We start from the raw sequence: 13,781 nt of genomic DNA on the forward strand, positions 1-13,781 counted from the left end.
TTGATCACAGAATGAAAATATTGCATTGATGGCTTAGAAACCCCTGCAAACCATCACATACAGACCATAAAAAACACGGATTTTAAGATTGTGCATATTCAGTGCAATTTCTAAGGTTCCTATATATTTAATTTTCCCCCTTATTGATACAACCTTTCTCTTTTCTTTCTTTCTTTTTTTTTTTTTTTTTTTTTTGGTCTATCAGATGAAGGCACGTGGTGGCTCCAAAATCACAGCCTCAAATTTCTTCAATAAAGCCGTTACTTTCATTAATAGAAATGCAGCTTTGTGAAGGAGAATGAAAAATAGATGTCATTCTGCAGAAGTTGTATTCCCCTGAAATGATATTTCCCAAGACAGCACTGATGCTTCACTTATTATTTCATAATTTATTTGTTTTACAAGATGCAGCAAAATGAGTCAGAGTATCATAATACGCAACAAAAGTCCAGAGCGGTATCTTGACAGTGTACATGATAGCAAATTTCTCATGATCTGGTTGTTTGAGAACAGCAGACATTTCTCACCAGATGCCACAGAAATCAAGAGTTCCTAGCTCACCTGGTCAAAAATTCTGTCAAGCAATCCAGGTAGTCTGTACAGATCAGTGGTGGGGTGTGCTGACCACCCAAAATATCTCTCACTAGAAAAATCAGCAAAGCTCTCTACAGTGATTTTCCAAGCAAGAATTTCTTATTCTGAACATTATAGCACGGAGTCAGCGCTGCTTGTCAGATGCTCTTTTCTACTGTCTGCTCTTACTATGTGGTCAGTACTATGTAGCTGGTAGAGACATGGGTACCCAGTGAGATAAGGAGGCTCAGTATTTCAGGAGCATCTGTTGTCTGCAATCACAGCCCTAACAGACTTTTACAGAAGCATTAAGCATTTTCAGCAACACTGATTTCTCAGAATATTTATTTTTGGTCTTATTTTATTAAAGAACTGTATTTAGGTATGTCTTAGTACTGGAATTAAGACATTTATAGCACAATCACCATAGGTGGAAAGAGTGAAAAGACCTGTAAAAACTTTTAAATACTAACACCGTAAAAACCAAGGTTTGTGTCGTTACTAGCTTATGCATCAGAAAAATTGTTTCCACTCAGAAATTAGAGGCCATCTTGTCTGCACATAAGCTGGAATTGGACAACTATTTGGTAAGCTCACTCATTCACAGCTTTCCAGGCAGAACAGAAGAGTATGATTTTTCCAACATGTCACATACAGGATGTAAACACAATACATCTTTAATAGAAAGGTCAGAACAGTGTGTGCTTCATACCAAAATCAAATAAATCACTCCACTTTAGCAAGAGTCGAAAGCACTGCTGATGCTGAGGCTGGAGCACTAACTTGTCCCATAAAAATGCAGAACAGATAATTATCAATGCAGCTCAGAGTCTAATACTGGAATTTCAGCATGAACACACCAGGGAAACTGTTCATATGAAAACATTATTTGTATTGCTTGGCAGAGACCCTCTAGTGTAATGTGCAGTTATTAGCTGCAATGTATAGCGTGGCTGTCACTGCATTTGCAAACAGGTAAGTACTATCTACCTGATGGGTCCTTTAGGGAAAAGTGTAAGTGCAAAGGTCTGTTTAATTAAGTGAAGCTTAACAATAAAAGAGACTACTTGGATGCTTCCATAATTCAGTATGAAATACAACTGCGTACCATTGTATCCTATTTTATTGTTTTTCTCCCCTTTATAGTTCCTAGAACTGTCTTCCAAATTTAAGCTTTTTTTTTTCCCAAGTAAATATATTTCTTCTTTTCTCTTTTTACCAGCTGTGAAAGAACTGGTATTTGAACTATTTATCTAGTGCCCTGAAAATGGAATTTTTTTGGCATGCCAGTACCTACCAGGATAGCACCAAATTTGTGGTCACCCACCAAGAATGTTCAAGAGTAAGAATTTAATCATTCTAGTAATGAAGTGACAACATGAGTCGAAGGAAACTGCATCAAATCAATCACGCTCCTCAAAGAGCTTGGACTAATCCAAAAAGTACCAACTTTACAGATAAACGCCTACATCCTCTGCCTCACATTAGCAGTGGTACCCAACAGCCAGTAAGAAAGCCCACTACTGCAATGCTCTAACTACCATTTTGACTCTGGCTGCTAAAACCAATTCTCATTGCTTCAGATGAAGACAGAGCAGAAAATTCTTCATGCTCTCCCTAAACAAAGACCCAAACCTTTTGCTTTCTACTTCCAGTGCCTCACAACTAAACATCTCCCTTCCCAAGCTAGGATTCTGTCTTCGTATCTACTATATAAGCCTACAATCATACTCACGTTCCCTAATTAGAGCTCAAACTAATGCTTTCAATGGATATTTCAGGCATGCAAGGTCAGCAAGTGTAGTCTACAAGAATATGGATAAAAGTATTGTATTCATGCAGACTTTCTGTTTACAGATTTTCTACACATATGCATATTTTCTGAAAACAGCACCTTCAGAATAGAAAGCCACAAGTGACAAGAGGTTTCACTAACACACCTCCAACCAAGACAGCTGCCTACATATGCATATTAAGAACTGTATTTACAAGTGACATATGTAAGGTATGTATTTACAGGTCTATTAGAAAACTGTTCAGACCCATTTATCGTCAAATGGATCGTGCTCTGCTGGTGCACTGAATTATAAAAGCTCAGCTATGTCAACTTTCTCCAGGGCCAGTTGTTTCAAAGGGTTCCCAAAAAAACAGTCCGCTTCAAAAATAGTCAGAAATAACTTGACCATTCAACCTCACATCCTGGGAGAAAACAATTGTCACAGTTACCACAGCTGCAGAGGCATAATTGGTTAAACCCAAGGGGCAATCGGAAGCAGCCCAGCGTGACTACAGTTTAGACTTTAGATTTGGAGCAATCAATAGGCAGAATTGAAAAAGCATAACATCAGATCAGCCACTCTGTCCTTTGAAGTGAAGAATTAGTTGGAAAGGATCTGGGCTGCTCCTGCAGAGATAATTTTGTAGCATAGAACAGAGTGCCTCACCTTCCTGAGAATCCTGTCTGACCGGAAATTAGTGGAGATTTGTACTGCATGCTGTCTCTATTTTTGTTCTGGGAAAAATACCCTTTAATTTATAAGATAATTATTAAACATACATTTTAGAATGAAATAGTAATCAGCAGAGAACATCTTCCCACAGGCCCCACAATAATCTGCACATTGCTTTGATGGTATGTGGCTTTGTGGTCATCTAGGATCTGAAGTGGACCTCAGGATGGCCCCTGAAAAGATGTGAGTCAGATGAAGTCTCTCTGAATACAGTTTACAAATACTTCTAGGCTTACAGAAATAAAAACTCCCTTCCACTAATCCAGATGGAGTTTTCATGTGTCCAGTTTATTTTGGGGTATCTATCAGGGATGGGATTTGGCAACAACTTCGTTTAGCAAAGGAGCCTCCCTGGGAGAGAGGTGTAATGATCCACCATAAGTTGCAGCTTAGCAATTATTAAGAATCCCCTATGGTATGGGACACCATAGACAACTAAGGAAACCTGCATATGAGCTAAGGGAAAATGGTCTCTTCCAGTAATTTTAAAACTTGCACTTTTTATTTATTACCCAGATTATTTTTTTCTAAATTCTATGCACAAGATCAGTAAAATGAGGGGTTTGAAGGGTAGACTTGAGGTGCATAAGATGATTAATAGATATATGGGATGCATATAGCTTCCAAAAGAAAGAAGGGTTTGCAGAACAGGTTGAATTTCTTGTGAAATGTTTTCATTGTGCTCTTCATTCAACCCCAGATTAAGACACCTGTGTCTGCCTACACATGACTTGAGTGCCTCTCCTCCTCTTAGAGCTAATACAGATCTCTTTGGTGCAGCCTATGGAATCATAAGGACAATCAAACCCTAAAGTCAAAACAACTCACTCAGCACAGCTGCCTAGTGTCTTTTGCGACACCTTGTAACACATCCACAAATACAACTGATCCTAAAGGAGACTCCTAGCTTTCTGGGATGGTGTTGGGGAGCCAAGGAGGGGTCTCACTGATGGCAGTGGCTGCTGACATTTAGAGAACTGACTCACAATCCTCATGGCAACCATGAAAGAGGCTACGCCAGGAGCCACAAGTGACAAGAGGTTTCACTAACACACCTCTAACCAAGAAAGGGATGAGTCAGAACCAGGTGCTGCCTAGGAGATCCAGTTGGCTGCAGCAGGAGACACAGCTGGGGTGTATGTCCTGAGTCCTTGTGGGAAGCAGGACTGGGGACTGCATTTCTACAATATGGCTCAGGGTGGCAATAGATGGCTGGATATGAGCTAAAATAGCACTTCTGGTCCCAAGTGAAGGGCTGCGGGTCCTGAGTGGGACTGATTAGGGCCATTAAGGTTACAGGCGCTCCTAGAAACATGATGAGTTGCTGTCTTTGGCCCTTCTGATGCCACTGCCTGGTTCAACACAAATGAAGTCAAACTCAGGTACCCACATTCAAGTATTGCAGTCTGGAAATGGGTGAGCCTCCAGTGACGGAGTTCAGCTACAAAAACGTGCCCCTGGAGATGCCAAGGTGTGCTTGAGAGGACTGCAGATGCACATCTAGCGCCTGTGTATAGACCATGAACATCAACTTTGCTATTTTAGTTCATTAATGAATTATAAAAAGTCAGTGGTATGTGTGACATGAAAAGAATACTTCAGCATCTGTTAAGTGCCCCACCAAACAGCTTTAAGTCAATGTCATGCCATAGCTATTAGGCAGCAAAGCACGCTTTCATGAAATGAAGGACACAACATTTGAATTGTTATTGAATTGTTACCAATTACACCCACAGAGCAGCTCTTACTGTGAGGTGCACATTAGGTTAAGCAGGCCACACTTCTGCTCGTTCAACAGAAACAAAATATACTTTTCATTTTCACCAAATTCTATAAACCAACAACAGCAGCACTCGACATTTTAATTTATTCTGACAATATTTCATGGGCAGGTGCTTTTTTTATAGCAGCAACTGGTGTATCTCTGTGTGTACATATACAATATATAATGCTAATAGTTTAAACACTAAAACATTTTAAACTGTAGTCTATAAAATAAAAGACATCTCATAGCTATGTAGGGAAAAATGATGAGAGTAAATATGCACAGATACGAAATAGAATATTGATGCTTTACAAGTGCTGAGTCATTAAAATATAGTAGGGAATAAAAAAATTCCTACTGAACTTCCTGCCAAAAAAAGTATAAGATGCAGTTGCTTGAATGATGATATCTACAGTTATAAAGAGACAGAAATTTTGGACTTGATGATATTTTCACAGAGTAGAGAATTATGCAGCAACTGTATTTTTTTTTCCTGACCTTGAAAGTCAAATAAGGGGCTGAGCACATCCACAATTAGCTGTGCAGAAACATGTAAGTCTCAAGTAAATTCTTGCAATACACTGAAAATCTGTGCCACACAAGTTTATATAAGGTCCACAAGTTTTGTTTTAAAGTGGCAATTTCCTGTTCACAACTTAAGTGGAAGGTGAATAGCAGTTTTGCTCATCACTAAAAATCAAATCTTTTTGGTGCTGGTTTTAGCTGCAGTAGCTTACTGCTTCTGACAGAAAAATCTGGAGGCTCTGTAAAGCCACTGTTCTCTGTTCTCTCCAGACATGGGATGACTCAGTTTCTCCATGGTGATTCATCTGGTAATTCAGCTCCAAGTTTCATGTAGAAAGGGGGGCTCTTGTCCAGCTGTATTCAGATAGAGGTGGGAATGGATCACAGGGCAGCTTAAATGGTGCTATCCTACATAAAGTTATATTGATCTTCTGGATGTACTTTTATATTGAGCATCCTGCTGAGTATGATAAATACTTACCATCCAACCTGCTCTTCAGGCAACGAATTGCTTATTAAGATCTCAGTTTTTGCATTATCTGTTTCCTGGATAATAAGTGCTTTGCTCTTTTTCTGTCCTTTCCTTGAGCTAAAGTGGGAGTCCTTATTTATTATCCTTTGAGGGTATGAAAACAGGATAATTCTATCCATAAAACCAGTTGACCTCCCAAGTGACATCAGGTCAATAAGGTGGAGAAATAAGACAAATAGTCCATTTTAACATCTTTCAATTTACCCAGAGCCCACATGTCACTAGCTGTGACAGTCTTCCTCAAAACTAAATGTAGGAAAGTGAGATTGCCAGGAAATGGAGCCAAATAACTGTTAAATGAGATTGCAAGAAACGAAGTTAAGCCTGAACTTTCTCTCAAGCTGCCTCTGTCACAGGAAGGCCTACCATAGGAAGGAACCATCATAGAGAAAAATAATCCTGGAGAGAACTGGAAAAGATGGTGCAGTCTCTAGAAGGGGTCGTTCTGCCTGGAAGCCCATGCCAACTGTTCTGTGGATCTCAACACAATGATCCATCACCTCATCTGCCTCTTAACTCTTTAATACCTTGAGTATGATTTTTCTTTTTCTAAAGCTCCAGAATTGCAGAGGTAACCTTGAAAGCAGGATTGAATATAAACCAAGAAGAGATGGCAGATTGAGTCCACACAGGACAGCAGTTCTACAAAGTACTGATCACTAAGAGTAATAATTCAGGTGCACAATGTAATCCTTTGAATTTCGGCATTCCCAGTCAGTTGGATATCAAAGCATGGGTGAAACTAAGAAAACTTAAGCAATTTATATCCTTCTTATTGGTGTGTACCTGGCAGAAACACTGTTTTTACATAATTTTTCCCCCTTGTATTTGAGGCATTGAGCAAAACAGAATTATTTGAGAGCAAGACTAGTGGAACACAGCAGCATGCATGATTAGTTTAATAAATGTACAAATGATCTCTCATTTGTTATGCCATTGGATCTAACCTTACTGCATGTGTCACTCAAAAGAGTTGTAGTACTTCCTTCAGCATTCACTCCTTACCCGTTCCCTCCCTTGGCCCCGAGTCACATTTGCATTCAGATTTAGCATCAATTCAGTTCCTGTGGAGTCCTTGACTGCTTATTACTGTCTCTCAGTACATCAAAGGAGGAGGAAATAAAAATGAAGAAATGCTAAGATCCTCCTTAGCCCTTGGCAAGACTTTCAGCTGAAAAATAATGTTACAGAAAATTCTTGGTAGAGAATAGAAGAAAGAAACACTTGAAACATAATTTTGCTGATAAAGACTCTTTTTCTCTTTCATCTTTTCTTTTTTAATTGACTCAGAAGTTGCATCTAAAAATACATCCCACAGAATTCTATTTTTTCATGGGGATACTCCAGCTGCTCCTCTCCTATCCAGTAAGAATGGAGATTACAGATGCACCTTATTTCTAGTTATATAGTTACTAGCTGTGCAAACATCTGTGTTATTGAAACCAACGATAAGTTGCAATATAAGAAAAATCAGAAGGAAAGAAAGAAAGACTCTATTGATATCTCAGCAGATTTGGAAAACAGGAAGGTGAAGAAAAGGGAAAATATGACACTCTGTGGGGCTTCTAAAATGCTTTTGAATGCTTCAGTCTTATTAAATCCCAGTATCTATCTGACTTCGGCAAAACTGAGGAAAGAACCACTCTCCTCAGAGAAACAGCTTCTTTTACTTCCCACCATCATCGTTTCAGAGAAAGAATGAGCTAGAGAGCCCAGTTACCTCTGGAGCCTCTCTCTCTTTCTAGAGATTGGAAAATAACTGTAAGTCACTGTTAGATGCAGAAGCGTTAACTAGTGTCTGAGCAGTCAGAGTTCAGGATTTGTATTTATACAAAAAGGACAGAAATGCATGTGGTAGATAGGATTGATTCAGTGTAGGAATTGCAAACTCTAATATGAACCAACTTTTACGTCATGTAAAGTGTGTGGAGTAGTTCTCTCACCCTTCAATGGCTTCTACATATGAGCTCTGAAAGATAGCTCATGAAGGCTATTGATATTGGTATCTCTGTTTATACTTGCATAACGAGACTATTTTCTTGGTGACATTAACACCTTGGAGCTAAAAACTCCATCCAACAAAGTGAGGAGTAATTGAGGTCACACTTCAGGACTGCATTGGGAGTATGTTATAAACTCTTCAGAGAAACTCAATTTGCATGTATGTATTTACAACAATAAAAGCAATTGAGTCCTGCTGCCCTGTAGGGCATCATCAGTGCTACCACCACAACTCTCATCATCCTTGCACTAATGCGGAGTGTGACAACACACAGCAGTCTAAAACTGTTCAGCTATTTACTTAATATAAAACTAGTTTTATTACATACCATAGATGAAAACAATCCACAACATGAAATCAAGGAAACAAATCATTTTCTTTGACAGAAGGCAACTACAAAGCTGTATCAAGTTGAGGTTGGATCCTGTTCTAAATTACACTGTTGAAAATGTGCTTACACTCCAACGATCTCAATGGCATGATGGCATTAGAAATTACTAGAATATGTCTGTTTAATATTAACATATTACATGCTTATATGCACAAATGCAACTAATCCTTTTTTTTTTAAATTTCAGAAAAAAATCTCACATTCTTATGATTGAAAACATTTTCTTTTACCTGTTACCCTTCGACACCTTCTTCAAAATCAGCAAGTTAAAATACACTGCATTCTTCTTAACAGAAACCAAGAAAGTAACTGACCTCTTGCCGCTTGAAATTTTGAACGTATTCTTCAAACTGTTCATCCTTTGTCTCATCTGCTTTTCCTAGTTTTTGAAGTACCTATGTTGGGAGAAACAAAAACAAAAACAGATCAATATTAGCATCACAAAACAAAAATGCTGTTACATTCAACACTTTTGTTCTTTCTGTTAGGCTGAAATTGCATTTCATTTTGTTGAAGCGCTACATGTACCACTGTTTACAAAGCTCACCTGGAAAACCACTGTCAAAAATCAAAAAGGGTGACTGCAGACAAAGTGGAATATTTTGTGTGCATGGGCAGAAATAGACTATGTGTGGGCACATATGTGCTAATATACTTCAAAGAACGGAGTTCCTTGGAGGAGAGTGTATGCTGTTTTTGTTTCTTTCCTTCTCCTTTATTATTATTATTATTATTTTTTTCTAAATGAACCTACTTTCTTTCAGCAAAAAATCCCAGGGTCTCAAAGCAAGGAAGAATTAGATAAATTTGCTGGCACTGCAAGTTCTCTTCCCATTTAGTCAGACTAAAAATTCAAGTCATATTTTTTGACTGTTTATGGCTCATTATGTCCAATGGTATTAATGTTATCCTTAGCTGCATGATTTTCAGCATTAAATGAGAATAAAGAACTGTGAGGCTGAATCAGAAATTGGTGCAGCTAATACTTATTTAAAACTTCTATTGTTTCATATTTACACTCCTCATTAATTCAGAAGTACACTGTCATCACTTAATAAATATACTGCCGTATGTCATCAGCAAAGGCTATTCATGTGATAGCAATCTCAAAAGTAAATTGAACTGCTAAACTTTATACCGTGTTAAACTACAAAAAATATGTTATTGAATCACAGCACTGCAAAATCATTTAAACAATGAAGATTTACATATAAAAGAAAATAGATTTTACCCTAGTTAAAAAAAAACACCCAAACTTCATAGAACACTGCTAGAGGAATAAACCAACTCAGAGAGTGATATTGAGTTTGCTCTACTGAGACAAAGCAACCAACTTTTCAGAACACAGAAAAAGCAAGCAAACAAACAAGCAAACAAAACAAAACAAACAGCAATAACAAAACAACATAAAAAATCCAGAATAGTAGCTGATACTGTGAATAAACAGCCCCAGTCCTGGCATGCTTTGTCTCATCTCATTTGAATGTAAACTCCAATCTGCCTGGAGCCATAAAAGCCAGAATACAGAAAGGTGCAGAAAACATTGCTACAGTGGAAACCAGAGTTAAAGATGATCAAAAAGTTGACGCAACATGACCTGTGCACCTGGCATGTGGAACTTCAAGGAAGTTTTGATGTATTTACAGCAGAAAGAAAGAAAGAATGACATCAGAAAGAAAATAAAGGAAAAAAAAAAAAAAAGACTTTTTCCAACCATAGTCATGTTTTAACTTTTCATTCCCATGGCTCATTTGGGCATTTTGGGTTGCTTTTAAGTCCCAAAGATCTCATACGGTCTCATCGCCAATCTCCTCATAAAATATTAAGGAGTGTAACAGACAGCTGTACAGAGGAATCATTTAATTTAATATTTCAAATAATCACAGGAGTACTCATAGTTTGCTGTCATCAAGGAGCCCAACGGTATGCCCCCTGCTACAGTGTGGCTTTGATCTGCGCCAAATGGCTCCCTGAAAATCGCATGTTTTCCTTCAAAGTGATGGCTGCCAGGTAAAACCCCTCACTGAACCAAAACATTGAAGCTGTGCGCACAGGAATAAGTAGCAGGCATGTTAATTAGAGTCAGAGAGATTCATAACATATGTAACAAACTAGGGCAAAAAAAGTTGTCGTGATAAATTATTTCATCTTTCCGAAAATATTTACAGTACACATTTATGTCTCCAAATGGATGCTCAGGCCCAATAGCACAAGACTTAGAGGGAACAACCAACCTCTTACAGAATTTCTACATTTTTTTAATCTCATCTCCAACTTTTAAATTCTTTCTATTATCACCTAAATAGCTGAACTTGGAGTAAAAGGTGATGTTAGAAGCTGGCTTCTGCAAACAAGAAGAAGAACCAAAGCTGTTGCTCAGAAACTCCTGGCCTGGAAGGGCTAGAATGAGACCTGGACTCAGAGAGCCGAGGGCTGGTAGCTAGTGCACTTTTCTTAGCATGCCCACACAGATTAATAATGTTTAGGACTAGGTTTCAGAATAACCATCAATGAACAGCCTATATTATTGAAAAATGTTAAAGATTATATAGAAAAAAAATAGAAGTTGAAGAAGCAGATGTGAACAGGAGATGTTCAAGTAATGCTGAGATGTTGTACTGAGGGACATGGTTTAGTGGGAAATATTGGTGATAGGTGGATGGTTGGACTGGATGATCTTAGAGGTCTTTTCCAACCTTGGTGGTTCTATGATTCTATGAATCTCAAGAAACATTCTACAGACAACTATTCTGTAGCTTCCTGAAGAATGCATAAAATATTTGGTGAACTTGATTGCCCTATCTAAAAAGAAAATAGGCAAAAATATACCACGTATTTCATTTAATTAGCAGAACTTGAAACATCTGCTCTATTTTTTTTTCCTGATTTATCTGTAATTTCCAAATGTGATACTATACAGTTCACATAATGCACTGAATTACGCTAAGGATCTAAAATGTATTAGTATTGGTATTGAGAATGAAAGTAAAAGTTAAATTTGATCTGATGGTAATCCCTGATTCTGTTGAATGAATACATGTACTGATTAATGGTCTGGTAATATGGTACCGAGATAGATAAATGACAGATTCAAAACATACACAGAATTTGTGTAAGTACATCAACCATATCTGATATCATTTATTACTATTTTCATTTGCATATTTCCATTTGAGAATGTTGCATCTTCAGTTACCATTTTGGAAGACATAAGACTTAACAGTTTCCCCTTTAAGTCATTTAAGCACCTTCATTTACCAAAATATAATAAATTTCAGATCTATGAAGATCTGAACTGCTCGAAAGAAAGCATCAATAATTGGCTGATCTTGAATTAAAATGATGAACTGGGCAAGGAATGTGAAGTAAATATTGCTAAGTGTCTCCAACATGTCAAAGAAAGGAAATTAATATAATAGAAAAACTTACAGATAGGATTGAGTACACTTAATTATACTGAAAACTCATAACTTGTGGCAAAGATGACAGTGTTATAATAGCTGCTGAGACAGTCATTCTGAAGGGCTTATCCATACTTCTTTACAGAAGTTTCCCAAACTGTGGTACTTTGGGGAGGGGGAGGGAGGCGAGGAGGGAAATAGCGATTTTCAGATCTGAACCACAGCTAACAAGGAGCTGTGATATTCTTAAAGAACAACCAACATGTTCAAAACCACTCAAGGCATGAAGACAGGTTTACTTAGGTAGGAATACCTAGGACAAGTTTTTATCAGAAATTCACAGGACTTAAAAGCTTGAAAACATTAAGATAATCTAACTTGCCGTAAGTACTACTAAGTAAAGATATTACAGAACAACCCCAGTATGAAAAGCAAAACAAACACTTCTGATTCAAAGACCAGAAGTCACTTCCTTAAATCTTTTGAGAACAGCTAATGGCTCAGGACCTAGCAGATGCAAACTCATGCACCTACAACACTGTTCTACAATACTGCTTTAAATTTAACATTTTTCTCTTCCACAACCTGTAAAAGAAACACTAAGGCTGGACGAATAGTACATGCCAGATCTCTAAAGTAGCTGCATGCTGGCAGAAAGGATTTTGGAGGTATGCATGTGCAAACTTTCTTAAGGATTTCAAAATATACTTGCAAAGATGATTAAGTATTTGTTCAATATAAAAAACAAAATTTTGAAGTGTCTTATGAGTCACATGACAAGAACACTTGTCTGAGGTGGAATAAAAAAAGAAATGCAAAAGTTTGAAGTAAACATGACTATATTCCAACTTAACAACAAACAGAGAATTATAGAATGGCTTATGTTGGAAGGGACCTTAAAGACCCTCCAATTTCCACTACCTGCCATGGGCAGGGACACCTGCCACCAGATCACGCTGCTCAGGGCCCCATCTACACTGGTCTTGAACAGCTCTAGCAATGAGGCATCCGTAGCTTCTCTGGGCAACCAGTTCTAGTGCCTCACCATGCTCATAGCGAAGAATTTCTTCCTAATATCTGAATTAAAGCTCTCCTCTTTCCGTTTAAACCCAACATCCCTTGACCTACTTCTACCTTCCTTGATAAAGAATCTTTCCTTTAAGCCCCTTTATGTACTATCAGTCCACAATGAGCTCTCCCCTGAGCCTTCTTCATACTGAAGAAGCCTCACCCTTCTTTGATCACTCTTTCTTCTTTCTCCACTACCTGCAGTCTGGATCCTTATCATTACTTACTGTAAGAAATGATGACACTTATTTCAGGTTTTCAGGTCAATGCTAACTGATCTGTAGTTACCACTCTATTTGTCCATGCACACTTGCAGTATTAATGATACAGAGAATTCCTGATCATTCAACATTCTGCAGTCAATTCTCATTGCTATGTAATGTATGTTGTATTTCTACTATTGTATTTCCATTTGTTCCCCAGTCTCCTGTTCAGGGTTTATCTTATACTGGGTATAATAATCTGTATTTGCCCACCATATCCAGTTGAATTTTACTGCTGAAGTCTGGACGTGGTGGAACACATTCTAGAAGAAAAGCCTCAAAGCAAACTGCAATTTGGGAAAATATATTTAGTGGAGGAATGCAACTTCACCACTGCTGTCCTAATAGATGACAATTTCTGCTGCATGGAGACAAAAAGAAAAGTCATATACTGAACATCATTAATACATGAGATATGGCCTAAGAGATGGAAGGTGGAAGTGCACAGAAAGTACTTTGCAGGTCAGACTAAGTATCTGTATGACCTACCAATCTCTCTCTGGCTTTCCGAGGAGAAGACACTTAAGGAGGATACAAAGCAATTGTGCAATGGCAATTCTGAACATCTTTGCAGAACCTAGCGAACTGTATTAATGATCTCCTGGTGTGGTGTCTTCAGGTTTTAAATCCCAGCTGGATTTTTCCTAATGATAGTTCTGTCCTTGTTAAAGTCAGGTAAGGTATTTGCTGCTTGCATGAATGTTCACTTTCTCATGGCTGTGTTTCTTTTGTTAATTTTATGTTGGATTTT

The 13,781-nt window shown here is 37.9% G+C and overlaps 1 protein-coding gene across 2 annotated transcripts in view; it reads right to left on the reverse strand.

The window, feature by feature from the left end:
• AMPH (amphiphysin) overlaps nt 1–13,781 on the reverse strand; it is a 105,778-nt gene that overhangs the window by 53,684 nt on the left and 38,313 nt on the right. For both annotated transcript variants that reach the window (NM_001004398.2, XM_015281553.4), the window contains exon 2: nt 8,613–8,693. In NM_001004398.2, coding sequence (NP_001004398.2) covers nt 8,613–8,693 — 81 coding nt within the window. The remainder of the gene's footprint in view (nt 1–8,612; nt 8,694–13,781) is intronic.

The sequence above is a fragment of the Gallus gallus genome, chromosome 2 (assembly GCF_016699485.2).
Source record: "Gallus gallus isolate bGalGal1 chromosome 2, bGalGal1.mat.broiler.GRCg7b, whole genome shotgun sequence".
Classification (NCBI taxonomy): Eukaryota; Metazoa; Chordata; class Aves; order Galliformes; family Phasianidae; genus Gallus; species Gallus gallus.